The following is a 13218-nucleotide window of genomic DNA, read 5'->3' on the forward strand; positions in this document are numbered from 1 at the left end:
AACATGGAAGGCTTTTAAACAGTGCAGGGTCAAGGGCATGGCTGTCAGAGCACTCATTTAAAACGAAGTACCTTGAAGGGATCTCCGTTCAGAAGGCTCCTCTCTTCAAGGCAATTTGTTTTAAATGGCTGCTTTAGCGCTACAATCAAGTCAGGGCCTGCTGACAATATAAACTTAAAAAGCAAAATGAAATCAAATTCACCTAACACTTCATTAATTGTGAGTTTCTATTCAAATTTTCAGTTCCCGGACTATGAGAAACCAGAGTTGGTATGCCCTACCGCGCTATTCAGAAAGTAGTTTTACTTCTCTTTAAAACTGGAGATTAAAATGAAAAGACACAAAGAAAAGACATACAAGGTAATCTGTTTTTAAAAGGTATAAAAGCCTCCTGCCAAAATGAATAGCATTCATGCCAAGGGTGGGTATTTTTATAGATGCATGCCAAATTGTCCATGGTTTATATTCACCTCACTTCCTCTAGAGTTCACCTTGCAGAAACATGAAAGAGTGTGGAATTACAAATCAAGGGAATGAAGGCTGATCAGTATTTTAAAATATTACCTGCATAAACATTTTTTTGAAACAGAAAAGATATTTCTCTCATTATTTACAGAAAGCACTCCAGTAAAATCCTCTGCTAGTTGTATTTTGGATTTCATCAAGAGTTCTACTTATTTAAAATCTACTTTTTTCTTTCATGGTATTAAAAGAAATCCTTTACTTCATTGTTTTTAAACATTTTGCAGTGATAGCATCTTCCCCTCAGTTTTTCAGCAATTACTTAATATCATAAATTCTATCTCTAGCAAACTTAAGGGACAGTTCTGTTAAAGTACATTTCTATATTTATCTTATGTTCTTTTGGTAAAAATACATATAGTTGATTTCTTATACAGTGACACTTTATTCACACTATAAACCCTGTTGATGCAAGGGGTGGAGAGGCTTTCAAGGTCTCTTCTTTCCCTTTTACTTTTTTTATTCCATTTTTTCTCCACTTCCTCCATCCACCAGCACCACCACCATCACCACCATCAGAATCACCATCATCTTTTTCTTCTTCTTCATCTCTACCTCCACAGTAAGCCCCTGCTCTGAGCCATTTACTTACACATGCTACCCTATTTTTCTTTACAGTATCTCTATAAAGTCAGTATTAATTATCCAATTTTTACAGATGAGAAAATTAAGGCTCCCCAAAAGGTGAAGTCACTTGCCTAAGATCCAAATAGTAAGTGTCAAAGCTGGGATTCAAATCCAAGTTTAGTTAGTGCCAACTCCAAAACGTTTGCTCTTCAGCACCATGCTGCCCTAATCTTGGTGACGAGAGTAGCCTTTGAGGTGTCAGTCACTTGAATGAGACACTGTAAACTGCTGTGGATCTCTAAAGCCCAAAAGGAAAAAGCCTGACTCACTGTGCAGTAATAAGCTTCTGAATTAGATGAACGCTAATGGCTTACCCAGTTTTTCTTTTTCTTCTTCTTGGAGTCAGCATCGTTACCACTGCCAATACTGGAATGGCTCGTGGCACTGTTGATACTAGAAACGCTTTCGGAGGAATGCTGTCTTCTGATGCGGAGATCTAGCCACAGATAGACAGTATCACGTTTACCCATAAAAACTTGCAATCTGAACAAACAAGACTTTTAGGCTTTCTGAGAGGAAGTCCTCTAATAAATGTCAACATGGCTTTGTACAGATTATTTCAATGCAGTTTTGGTTTTATAAGCTTAAAAAGTACAACCATATTTGCTTTAATTAACTGGGTTATCTGTATTAAGATTCAATGGGAATCTCAAGTAAGTCTGTAGCACTGGTGTTTTAATGAATTCTGAGTTTTGTCCCAAAATGAACTGCTATGCTAGTGATTTTTACTGAATACCTGGATCAAACAGCACTTCCAAAATGATTTATTCCAAATGATTTGTTCCATGGAGTAAAAGGAAACTCTTAATAGCATGATAATTAATTGTGTGTTTTTAATATTTGTCCTTCGAATAAAGCTACCGAAGCCAAATATATTAACTTTCCATTTCATGGAATCATACCTTGTTAGAGCCAAAACAAACCTTGCAAGTCATCTAAGCATTTCATACCACAGATGGAGGAACTGAAGTGCAAAGAAGTTAAGTAACCTGACCAAGGTCAAAGAGCCAATGGGGCGAAGGTCCTCAAGAGAGAATGTGGATAGACTGCATTTGTGAACTAAACAGAAATCATACTTAATACAGTGCAATTCTTCCATCATACCCCTAACCCCTGTCCATGACGTGGAAGAGTAATAGTAGTAACAATAATAACAGGTAATAATAAAGCGAGCTTTTACTACTCTGCTCTGGGAGTATCTAATTTTACTCTTAAAGCAAACCACTGAAATGAGTGTAATTATTAAATTTTCCCTGTGGTCACATAGCTGAAAAACAGTGGAGCCAACTTGAGACTTAGAAGTATCCTACTGTCTATTGTACTAATTGCCAGGTGATATGACCTCTATATACTCCTAAAAAGCATGGAGTGCTTCTCTAGATAATAAGATATTTTGAAGAGGATACCATTTGATACTAAATCACTTTTTGAACATATTCACTTACTCCATACAATCAGCTTATAAGATTTATTTATAGTCATTAAAATTAAAATTGAAATGATTTCTACTCACAGTGAACTTAAGTGTTAGCGGAGACACTAATAATTCATAAAATTATTTTAAGGTCAAATATGCTTTTAGGCCATTTCTATTGTCATATATAATTGGTATCAATGCATATTAGCCAAGCAAAAAAATCTCAGTGGAACTTATAAGATGTCAGAAATTATTATATAGCTTTCAAAAAGTTCCCATAGAAATAATAGTATGTAATCAAAGCTTTGCAGTTGACTAATTTAACAGTAAAATGACTGATGGCAATGGAACTGTAACTGGTTACTTTCAAAACATACAATAAATAAGTATATGTGTGGGTGTATAATACGCATATACATATCGCCATCCTTAATCTCATGTACATACATACCAATAAGTACTTTAATTTTTCCATTAAGAGAATAACCATGCTGAAAAATTTTACAGGAGGGTAAAAACAGAGCTGTTTTTAAGAATCCCTAGAGTTTGGTCCAAGAGTATTTTTTTTTTTAATGATGAGAACATTTACTGTTTTTGCATGCCCAAAACATTACCAGTACCAAAACCTAAATCAAGGTATTTATGTGTGTTGTTTTGATTCAACAATAAAGGAGCACAGTATCCTTTAATCAACTAATATGGAAATTATATGAATAAGCAATAAAAGAACATGTGTAGGTATCTGTGTTTTAAATTTCTGCTACAGTTGGCTATAAGCTTTTCTGAACAAGATTAGTATTTGCTATTTTTCCCTTCATAACTGACTTTTACAAATAAAACAGATGTATTAAGCGTTAAAGTATTCCAGAGTTTTTATTATATCCAGAATTAATAAATTATATTTGACTTCAAGTAATCCCAAATTTTAAAAAGATAGGTAAATTCTTGTAATCGTAGGTCAAAAGTAGTCCTTGGAGGTTTTAGTTATGTTCAATTATGACCGCATTTCCAATAAAGATTGGCAAGGGCATAATTTCAATAATACCATGGAATGAAGGGAATGCATTTTACTTTTCTCTGGCAATTCTTTTCTAGTGTTTGTAAGTATCTGATTGAGTACATGTGGCATTGCAGAGCTCAGTAAAGAATGGCTGACCAAATGAATATCAACAATCTGAATGAATGGAGAAGCTTATTTTAAAAATATCTATTTCAGTTATATGTTTATTCATTCATTCATTTTCCACTTTCCACCTTCTGCACCGTCACTGTTCTAGTTCAAGCCACCACCATCACCTACCTGCTCTAAGAAAGAACAGCTGTCCAACTCACCTTCAAACCATTCTACAAACCATAGTTAGAGAAATCTTTTTAAAGAAAAACCTCATCATCACTCCCTTACCTGAGACTTCCCAATAGATTTCCATTTTAATAAGAATAGAAAACATTTCAACTCTTAAATATGGCCTGAAGTTTCCTCAGTAATCTGGTCAGTATTTATCTCTCCAGCCTGGTTCTACTTACTTTACCTTTGGTCATTATCTTCCTTGTATCAGTTCCATAAAGGCACTAATCTCTTTTCTGACTCAAGACCCTCCTGGAATGCTCTTCTCTAAATATTTACAATATGCCTTGATATGAGTTTTAATACTACAGAAACACAATCTGAATATTCTATATACATTCAATCCTTTATAACTATTTGTTTTTGTTAGTTTTAAATCTTATAAAATTATTTTTTAATCTTTCTTGGCCAAGTTGAATATTAACTGTTATCATTTTGTTCATTTTAGGTATCCCTCCCACATTTCTGAGCAAAGGAATTCCTATTTTTCAATTCTAGTAGATATATTAAGCTACCTGTTGCCTGAGATAAAAGGAATCTTTCCAGAAAGTTTTACTTCAGTGACTTGTACTGTGGTAAAGAAAGGATTAAGCCTTTTTAAATCCCTTCTGGACCTATTTACTGACACGAAGATTTAGAACATAAGCTGCTTTATTATAGCTCTAAGATAAGCTTTAAATATGCAGTAATTTTCCATGCCACATATAAATTAACTCCCCCACATGGAAAGTTGTTAAATTCTTAACAGAAGTAGCCCCTAGAGAACTAGTTTGTCCTTCAATTTAAGTATATCTCACTTTATATAACTGTTTTCCTATAAGTTAAATTTCAAGTTTTTAAAAATTGTATTAGTCCTTTCTATAAAATTTGAATAAGCCCCTTTTATGTGCAAGCCATCATTAAGGCCAGGATTAAGGATTAAGAAAACAGACCACCCTGCCATCGACCAGAAAAGGCAGACCACAAACAAATTAAGGCACTAAAGTGTCTTAATGCAAATTTTGATGAGGGAAGTACAGTTATTTCCAGAAACATATCACAGAGGGACCTCATATAGTTTAGGAGACAAGGAGGCATGTTTAGGCTAACTCTTGCAAGATCTCAAACAGTTTTTATGCTGAACAAACAGGGTAGAAAGTTCCAAGTAGAATAAAGAGAATATATAAAGAACTTCTGAAGAACTGAAAGAAGTTCTGGATAGCTGAAATATGAAATACACAACACGACAAAATAGCAAGACATAAGGTCTAGAACAGTGTCTAGCACATAAATGGTAATATCAATAAATACTTGTTGAATGAATGAAGCTGGCGAAGAGAGATTATGTCATGTTAAGGAGTTAGTATTTCATCTAAAGGCAATGGGATACCTGTTAAATATATATTGTTAGACAACTGCTCTGGTCTCAGTGTGAAGAATGGCATAAGGAGGTGAAAGATGAAGAGCAGGAAGGCTCCTTAAGATTTAGGAGTTTGTGGTCATAGTTCAGGGGAGATATGAGGAATGGTGAGAGCAGGATGAGAGAAAAGGGAACAAGATATATTTAATGGATGGAATCAATAGAACTTAGTGATTTACTGTGTAAGAAGAGGAGGATTTCTGGCCATATGGAAGGATGGTGATGCTGTTTACTGAGAAAGGAACACTGAAGGCAAAGCAGGTCTGAGAAGGAAGAAGATAAGTTCAAATTTGGAGATGTTGACTTTCAGGTGACAAACAGACATCCAAAGATAACCTAATGGAGTTTTCTCTTTGGCAGCTAGATATACAGCTCTGTAACTCAAGAGACAAGCCTGCCCTGGAGAGATATATTTGACAGTTATCAACACATAAATAATAATTATAGGTAGAGTGCTAGATGAGCTTGTACAAAATTTTAGATAGGATGAAGAGAATCATAATGTAAAAAGTCATAAAGGAAGACAGTTTAGGACTGCGTTCTAAGACACATCAACATTTAACAAATGCATACAAACGAGTGAATCTATAAGAGAAACTGTGAAAGAAATTTCAAAGGAGCAGAAGAAAAACTGAGAATGTGGATGTCATGAGCATTAGAAGAAGTGAATGTTTCAAGTAGGATGCAGTGGACATCAGCATCAAATGCTATTTGCACAACAAATACAATAAGAATTTTAAATGTTGTACTGGATTTAGAGTCATCTAAGTCATTATTGATGATGGAGAGAACAGTTTTGGTGGAGTAGTGGAAAGAGAAACCACACTCCCGTGGTCTGAAGTGTAACTGGATGTTGAAGACAATGAATGATTCCATCAAACTTTCCCAAAATTCATCTGGAAATGCGAAGAGAGATGACAGAGCACTCAGGATTTAGGAAAACATTTTTCAGCTGGTAAAGAGTTGAGCATATTGAATGCTACTGAAAAGAGTCAGAATAGGAATAAGTAGAACCTATGTAAAGAAAAAAATGACATGACATTATCACAGAGTATTTCTTCAGTGGCAATCTAAGAAGTGGGGTAGTGGCAGAGAAGATTATTTTATCATTGTTTCCAATTGTTGAAGCATAGTAATAATTAAAAACACACCAACTTTTAGTCTATTTTCTTACTGTTATTTTAAGTTCTCTACAGAAAAGTACCTTTTTATTGCCCCCACCCAGGACGAGTTGCTCCCAGTATCCACTACTTCACCATATTGATTATTGTATTTTTACATACAGATCTAGATTTTCATACTCCTTCCCAGGTTTGTTTTGCTTGAAGGTAGCTATGAATACATTAATCAACCTCCTCAGACCCACCTTCACCAAATCAAGTGGAGAGAAAAGTGTTGGACTGTAGAAGCAATTCCCTTAAGGTCAGTTTGATACTGAAGCCTACTGTTCTTAAATTCTGAGATTCTGACTGCATTAGTAGCAACTTATATTGATATATTATAAAAGGCAGTGCAACTGAGTAAAAGCAGCTTTGCTCTAATTAATAAATAAAAATAGATTCCTAGCAGATTGGATGAAAAATGGCAAGATTTCTAAACATACCTTTGGGAGGGTGGTCTGGACCGTTGAGTGCTCCCTGAATGGCTGCCTGGGCAGCAGAGTTCTGGGCCTTCAGCATTTCAATGGTTTCTCTTAGTTCGATCAGTTCAGACTCCTGTGAAACGAACAGAATTTAGGACCTTTAAAAGTAAAAGATTCTTATTCATAGCTCACTATCAAATGAGTTTGATTTTATGTAGTGCTAATGTCCTGGTAGAGTTAGATGCGTGGCTGACCTTTCAAGTTGTGTCTTACAACCTCTTACTTGTAAATGTAAGAAGGCAAATGCAATAGAGAATTAAAAAATAATGTCTTGGTTATTCTCTTATAAATGTGATCTGAACAGTCTTTATTTCTTTAAAAGGGTGGTACCCAGAGCTGACCAGTACCACATAAAGCAAGATATCACACTGCTCATTTTAGATACCAAACTTATTAATACTACCCATGATTATATTACATAAATACTATTATTGCATTGGTACATCATATTGCATTTACTGTTAACTGGAAACCCTGAGTTTTTGTCAAATGAGTGATTTTAGATTTTCTCATTTATTTTGCACTTAGGAAATAGATTCTTTATATTCAAGAACAAAACCTGGAATTAATTCCTAACTCACTCCTATTAAATGCCATATGTCATCCTAGATTCTGGCACTTTTCAACCAACAGAATTCCTAGTATGAAGATCTAGTTTCACCAAGCCAAAGCAATACAGGAATTTTAAAAAAGTGAATAGAAATATAGTCCTTAAAATAGTTAAATTATTTAAAAAGCTTACAAATCAAATTTTTATAAAACACCTATTTTCTTATTGAATTAGGGTAATTTTAAGCTATGTCTCAACGAAAATCCGTGTATAAATTTGACCTCCCATAGTTATTTAAATGAATATCTTTACCAGAAATAAAGGACTCACTATTAGGAAGATAAGATAACAGCACCAACACAACAAGGAACTAGAGTGCTGTTTCAGCAGAAGCAATATTTCCATCAGGAGCACAAAAACAAGGAGTATCCTCCTTGGCAGTGATAGCAATCCTAAAAATTAGAATTCTTGTCAGCCTCTGGGGTGGGGGGTAGAATTCCTCCATAACCTGTTTGTCATTCATCATTTTCTCCATTTTCTTTTTTGGCAGAAAGCCAAAGAATCAGGCTTGGGTTCTTCACTCCATGGTAAGCAGTTTATCCCTACTTAATGTCTCCCAGTATATACGAAAAAAGGCAGGACCATGACAACTGCCTCTGCAGGAAACTGCTTCATACATGAGAATGTCCAATGACTATTCCAGCCTTAGACACTTTTTAAAAAAAAAAGATAGACGGTGCTAACTGAAACGATATCCAAGTTCGGAATAGATACTTGGCACCTCATATATCTATCTTCTTTGAGTATCTGGCATATTCCTGATAGAGGACAGTTAGGTATTTTTAAAAAACAAACCCTCTTATAGACTTTTAATAGCTTATAAGTCAAAGAATCTCATAATAGAAAATCAGTAGTGACCTCCTGGATTCACAGATGGATCTTCAAATACTTGAGTATAATTTCATTTGCATTTATTTATCATAAAGGAAAAAGAACATGTTTGTGAAAACTGCCAATACCATGACAAATTCAAATACAATTCATCATAATTTCTCAGTCTCTCCAAGTTTTATCTATATTCTGTCCCTTGCCCAACTAGTAATAGATAATTGTACCAAAACTGAATCTACTTCCCATTTAAATAAATCTCCCAAGTGATAAAATATTTATTGGAAATCCATTCTGCTTTTACCAGGAATTTATTCACAAAAGAATACCTATAGTGCATACTTAGTGAATCACACATAATTTAAGTAGTTAATTTTACAACATATAGACTAAGATGAATGTTAAATTTTAAATAAAGTCAAACTTTCATCCTTGAATTTAAAATCAATAGTGTTTGTACTTTGGATTAAAAATCTGCTAAAACATTTGTCCGTAGGTTTAAAGAGGAAAAATGAAACTGGAACCTCATGCAAATGTCTAAAATTTTAGCTTAATTTTACGTGTTGGCTGACTTATTTTACTGTCAAAATTCTACTCTTTTCTAGAGAAATCTCTTCTAAAAACTTTTTTTTTTTTTAATTAGAAGTAAAATGTCCAGGTAATATTGATTTTTCAGAAAACTGTGCTTAATGAAATAGAAGAATGATCACTTTCTAAAATTTTAAGTATATTTTTAACAACAACAGATATTAGCAGGGTAGTTGTTACTCAGCGTGGCACAATAAACCCAAAGGAAGAATAACTAAGTAAGAAATATATTTGTTATATAATGTGGGAAAATCACATCTATGAAAAAATTAGTTTAGCCAAATTCAGATGATCAGTTCTTTTGGAGAACTTTGTAAGTATAAATTGTCTTTAATTAAAAAGATAGTTAAGCAAGAAGAACTACAATCCTGCAGCCTGTGAAACAAAACCACATTCACAGAAAGACTAGATGACAAGGCAGTGGGCTATGTACCAGTTGAAGGAACAAGATAAAACCCCAGAAAAAAAACTAAATGAAGTGGAGCTAGGCAACCTTCCAGAAAAAGAATTCAGAATAACGATAGTGAAGATGATCCAGGACCTCAGAAAAAGAATGGAGGCAAAGATGGAGAAGATGCAAGAAATGTTTAACAAAGACCTAGAAGAATTAAAGAACAAACAAACAGAGATGAACAATACAATAACTGAAAGGAAAACTACACTAGAAGGAATCAATGGCAGAAAAACTGAGGCAGAAGAACGGATAAGTGACCTGGAAGACAGAATGGTGGAACTCACTGCTGTGGAACAGAATAAAGAAAAAAGAATGAAAAGAAATGAAGACAGCCTAAGAGACCTCTGGGACAATATTAAACACAACAACATTCACATTATAGGGGTCCCAGAAGGAGAAGAGAGACAGAAAGGACCCGAGAAAATATCTGAAGATATTATAGTCGAAAATTTCCCTAACATGGGAAAGGAAATAGCCACCCAAGTCCAGGAAGCGCAGTGAGTCCCATACAGGATAAACCCAAGGAGAAACATGCCGAGACACATAGTAATCAACTTGGTAAAAATTAAAGACAAAGAAAAATTATTGAGAGCAGCAAGGGAAAAATGACAAATAACATACAAGGGAACTCCCATAAGGTTAACAGCTGATTTCTCAGCAGAAACTCTACAAGCCAGGAGGGAGTGGCATGACATATTTAAAGTGATGAAAGGGAAAAACCTACAACAAAGATTACTCTACCCAGCAAGGATCTCATTCAGATTCAACAGAGAAATCAAAAGTTTTACAGACAAGCAAAAGCTAAGAGAATTCAGCACCACCAAACCATCTCTACAACAAATGCTAAAGGAACTTCTCTAAGTGGGAAACACAAGAGAAGAAAAGGACCTACAAAAACAAACCCAAAACAATTAACAAAATGGTCATAGGAACATACATATTGATAATTACCTTAAATGTGAATGGATTAAATGCTCCAACCAAAAGACACAGGCTTGCTGAATGGATACAAAAACAAGACCCTTATATATGCTGTCTACAAGAGACCCACTTCAGACTTAGGGACACATACAGACTGAAAGTGAGGGGATGGAAAAAGATATTCCATGCAAATGGAAATCAAAAGAAAGCTGGAGTAGCAATACTCACATCAGATAAAATAGATTTTAAAATAGAGAATGTTACAAGAGACAAGGAAGGACACTACATAATGATCAAGGGATCAATCCAAGAAGAAGATATAACAATTATAAATATATATGCACCCAACATAGGAGCACCTCAATACATAAGGCAACTGCTAACAGCTATAAAAGAGGAAATTGACAGTAACACAATAATAGTAGGGGAATTTAACACCTCACTTACACCAATGGACAGATGATCCAAAATGAAAAAATAAGGAAATAGAACCTTTAAATGACACGATAGACCAGATATATTTAATTGATATTTATAGGACATTCCATCCAAAAACAGCAGATTACACTTTCTTCTCAAGTGTGCATGGAACATTCTCTAGGATAGATCACATCCTGGGTCACAATGAAGCCTCAGTAAATTTAAGAAAATTGAAATCATATCAAGCATCTTTTCTGACCACAATGCTATGAGATTAGAAATGAATTACAGGAAAAAAAATGTAAAAAACACAAACACATGCAGGCTAAACAATACGTTACTAAATAACCAAGTGATCACTGAAGAAATCAAAGAGGAAATCAAAAAATACCTAGAGACAAATGACAATGAAAACACGACGATCCAAAACCTATGGGATGCAGCAAAAGCAGTTCTAAGACGGAAGTTTATAGCTATACAAGGCTACCTCAAGAAACAAGAAAAATCTCAAATAAACAATCTTAACCTTACACCTAAAGGAACTAGAGAAAGAAGAACAAAGAAAACCCAAAGTTAGTAGAAGGAAAGAAATCATAAAGATCAGAGCAGAAATAAATGAAATAGAAACAAAGAAAACAATAGCAAAGATGAAAAAGACTAAAAGCTGGTTCTTTGAGAAGATAAACAAAATTGATAAACCATTAGCCAGACTCATCAAGAAAAAGAGGGAGAGGACTCAAATCAGTAAAATTAGAAGTGAAAAAGAAGTTACAAGAGACACCGCAGAAGCACAAAGCATCCTAAGAGACTACTACAAGCAACTGTATGCCAAAAAAATGGACATCCTGGAAGAAATGGACAAATTCTTAGAAAGGTATAACCTTCCAAGACTGAACCAGGAAGAAATAGAAAATATGAACAGACCAATCACAAGTAATGAAATTGAAACTGTGATTTAAAATCTTCCAACAAACAAAAGTCCAGGACAAGATGGCTTCACAGGTGAATTCTATCAAACATTTAGAGAAGAGCTAACACCCATCCTTCTCAAACTCCTCCAAAAACTTGCAGAGGAAGGAACACTCCCAAACTCATTCTATGAGGCCACCATCACCCTGATACCAAAACCAGACAAAGATATTACAAAAAAAGAAAATTACAGATCAATATCACTGATGAATATAGATGCAAAAATCCTCAACAAAATACTAGCAAACAGAATCCAACAACACATTAAAAGGATCATACACCACGATCAAGTGCGATTTCTCCCAGGGATGCAAGGATTCTTCAATAAACCCAAATCAATCAATGTGATACACCATATTAACAAATTGAAGAATAAAAACCATATGATCGGGGCTTCCCTTGTGGCGCAGTGGTTGAGAATCTGCCTGCTAATGCAGGGGACACGGGTTCGAGCCCTGGTCTGGGAGGATCCCACATGCCACGGAGCGGCTGGGCCCGTGAGCCACAACTACTGAGCCTGCGCGTCTGGAGCCTGTGCCCCGCAACGGGAGGGGCCGCGATAGTGAAAGGCCCGCGCACCGCGATGAAGAGCGGTCCCCGCACCGCGATGAAGAGTGGCCCCCACTTGCCGTAACCAGAGAGGGCCCTCGCACGAACCGAAGACCCAACACAGCCAAAAATAAATAAATAAATAAATAAAGTAGCTATAGGGCTTCCCTGGTGGCGCAGTGGTTGAGAATCTGCCTGCCAATGCAGGGCACACGGGTTCGAGCCCTGGTCTGGGAAGATCCCACATGCCGCGGAGCGGCTGGGCCCGTGAGCCACGGTTGCTGAGCCTGCGCGTCTGGAGCCTGTGCTCCGCAACAAGAGAGGCCGCGATAGTGAGAGGCCCGCGCACCGCGATGAAGAGTGGCCCCCGCTTGCCGCAACGGGAGGAAGCCCTCGCCCAGAAACGAAGACCCAACACAGCCATAAATAAATAAATAAATAAATTTAAAAAAAAAAAAAAAAAAAAAAAAAAAAAATAAAGTAGCTATAAAAAAAAATTAAAAAAAAAAAAAAACCATATGATCATCTCAATAGATGCAGAAAAGGCTTTTGACAAAATTCAACACCGATTTATGATAAAAACTCTCCAGAAAGTGGGCTTAGAGGGAACCTACCTCAACATAATAAAGGCCATATATGACAAACCCACAGCAAACATCATTCTCAATGGTGAAAAACTGAAAGCATTTCCTCTAAGGTCAGGAATGAGACAAGGATGTCCACTCTCGCCACTATTATTCAACATAGTTTTGGAAGTCCTAGCCACGGCAATCAGAGAAGAAAAAGAAATAAAAGGAATACAAATTGGAAAAGAAGAAGTAAAACTGTCACTGTTTGCAGATGACATGATAGTATACATACAGAATCCTAAAGATGCCACCAGAAAACTACTAGAGCTAATCAGTGAATTTGGTAAAGTTGCAAGAT

The 13218-nt window shown here is 35.6% G+C and overlaps 1 protein-coding gene across 16 annotated transcripts in view; it reads right to left on the reverse strand.

Moving 5' to 3' along the window:
• Positions 1 to 13218, reverse strand: part of NAV3 (neuron navigator 3) — a 1137481-nt gene that overhangs the window by 34769 nt on the left and 1089494 nt on the right. For 10 of the 16 annotated variants that reach the window (XM_057557682.1, XM_057557696.1, XM_057557683.1 and 7 more), the window contains 3 exons: positions 6914 to 7025; positions 1464 to 1585; positions 72 to 173 (listed from right to left, as the gene is read on the reverse strand). In XM_057557682.1, coding sequence (XP_057413665.1) covers positions 72 to 173; positions 1464 to 1585; positions 6914 to 7025 — 336 coding nt within the window. Of the gene's footprint in view, positions 1 to 71; positions 174 to 470; positions 492 to 1463; positions 1586 to 6913; positions 7026 to 13218 lie in introns of all 16 variants that reach the window. The other 6 variants (XM_057557697.1, XM_057557685.1, XM_057557684.1 and 3 more) reach the window with 2 other exon arrangements.

The sequence above is a fragment of the Balaenoptera acutorostrata genome, chromosome 11, assembly GCF_949987535.1.
Source record: "Balaenoptera acutorostrata chromosome 11, mBalAcu1.1, whole genome shotgun sequence".
In the NCBI taxonomy this organism is placed as follows: Eukaryota; Metazoa; Chordata; class Mammalia; order Artiodactyla; family Balaenopteridae; genus Balaenoptera; species Balaenoptera acutorostrata.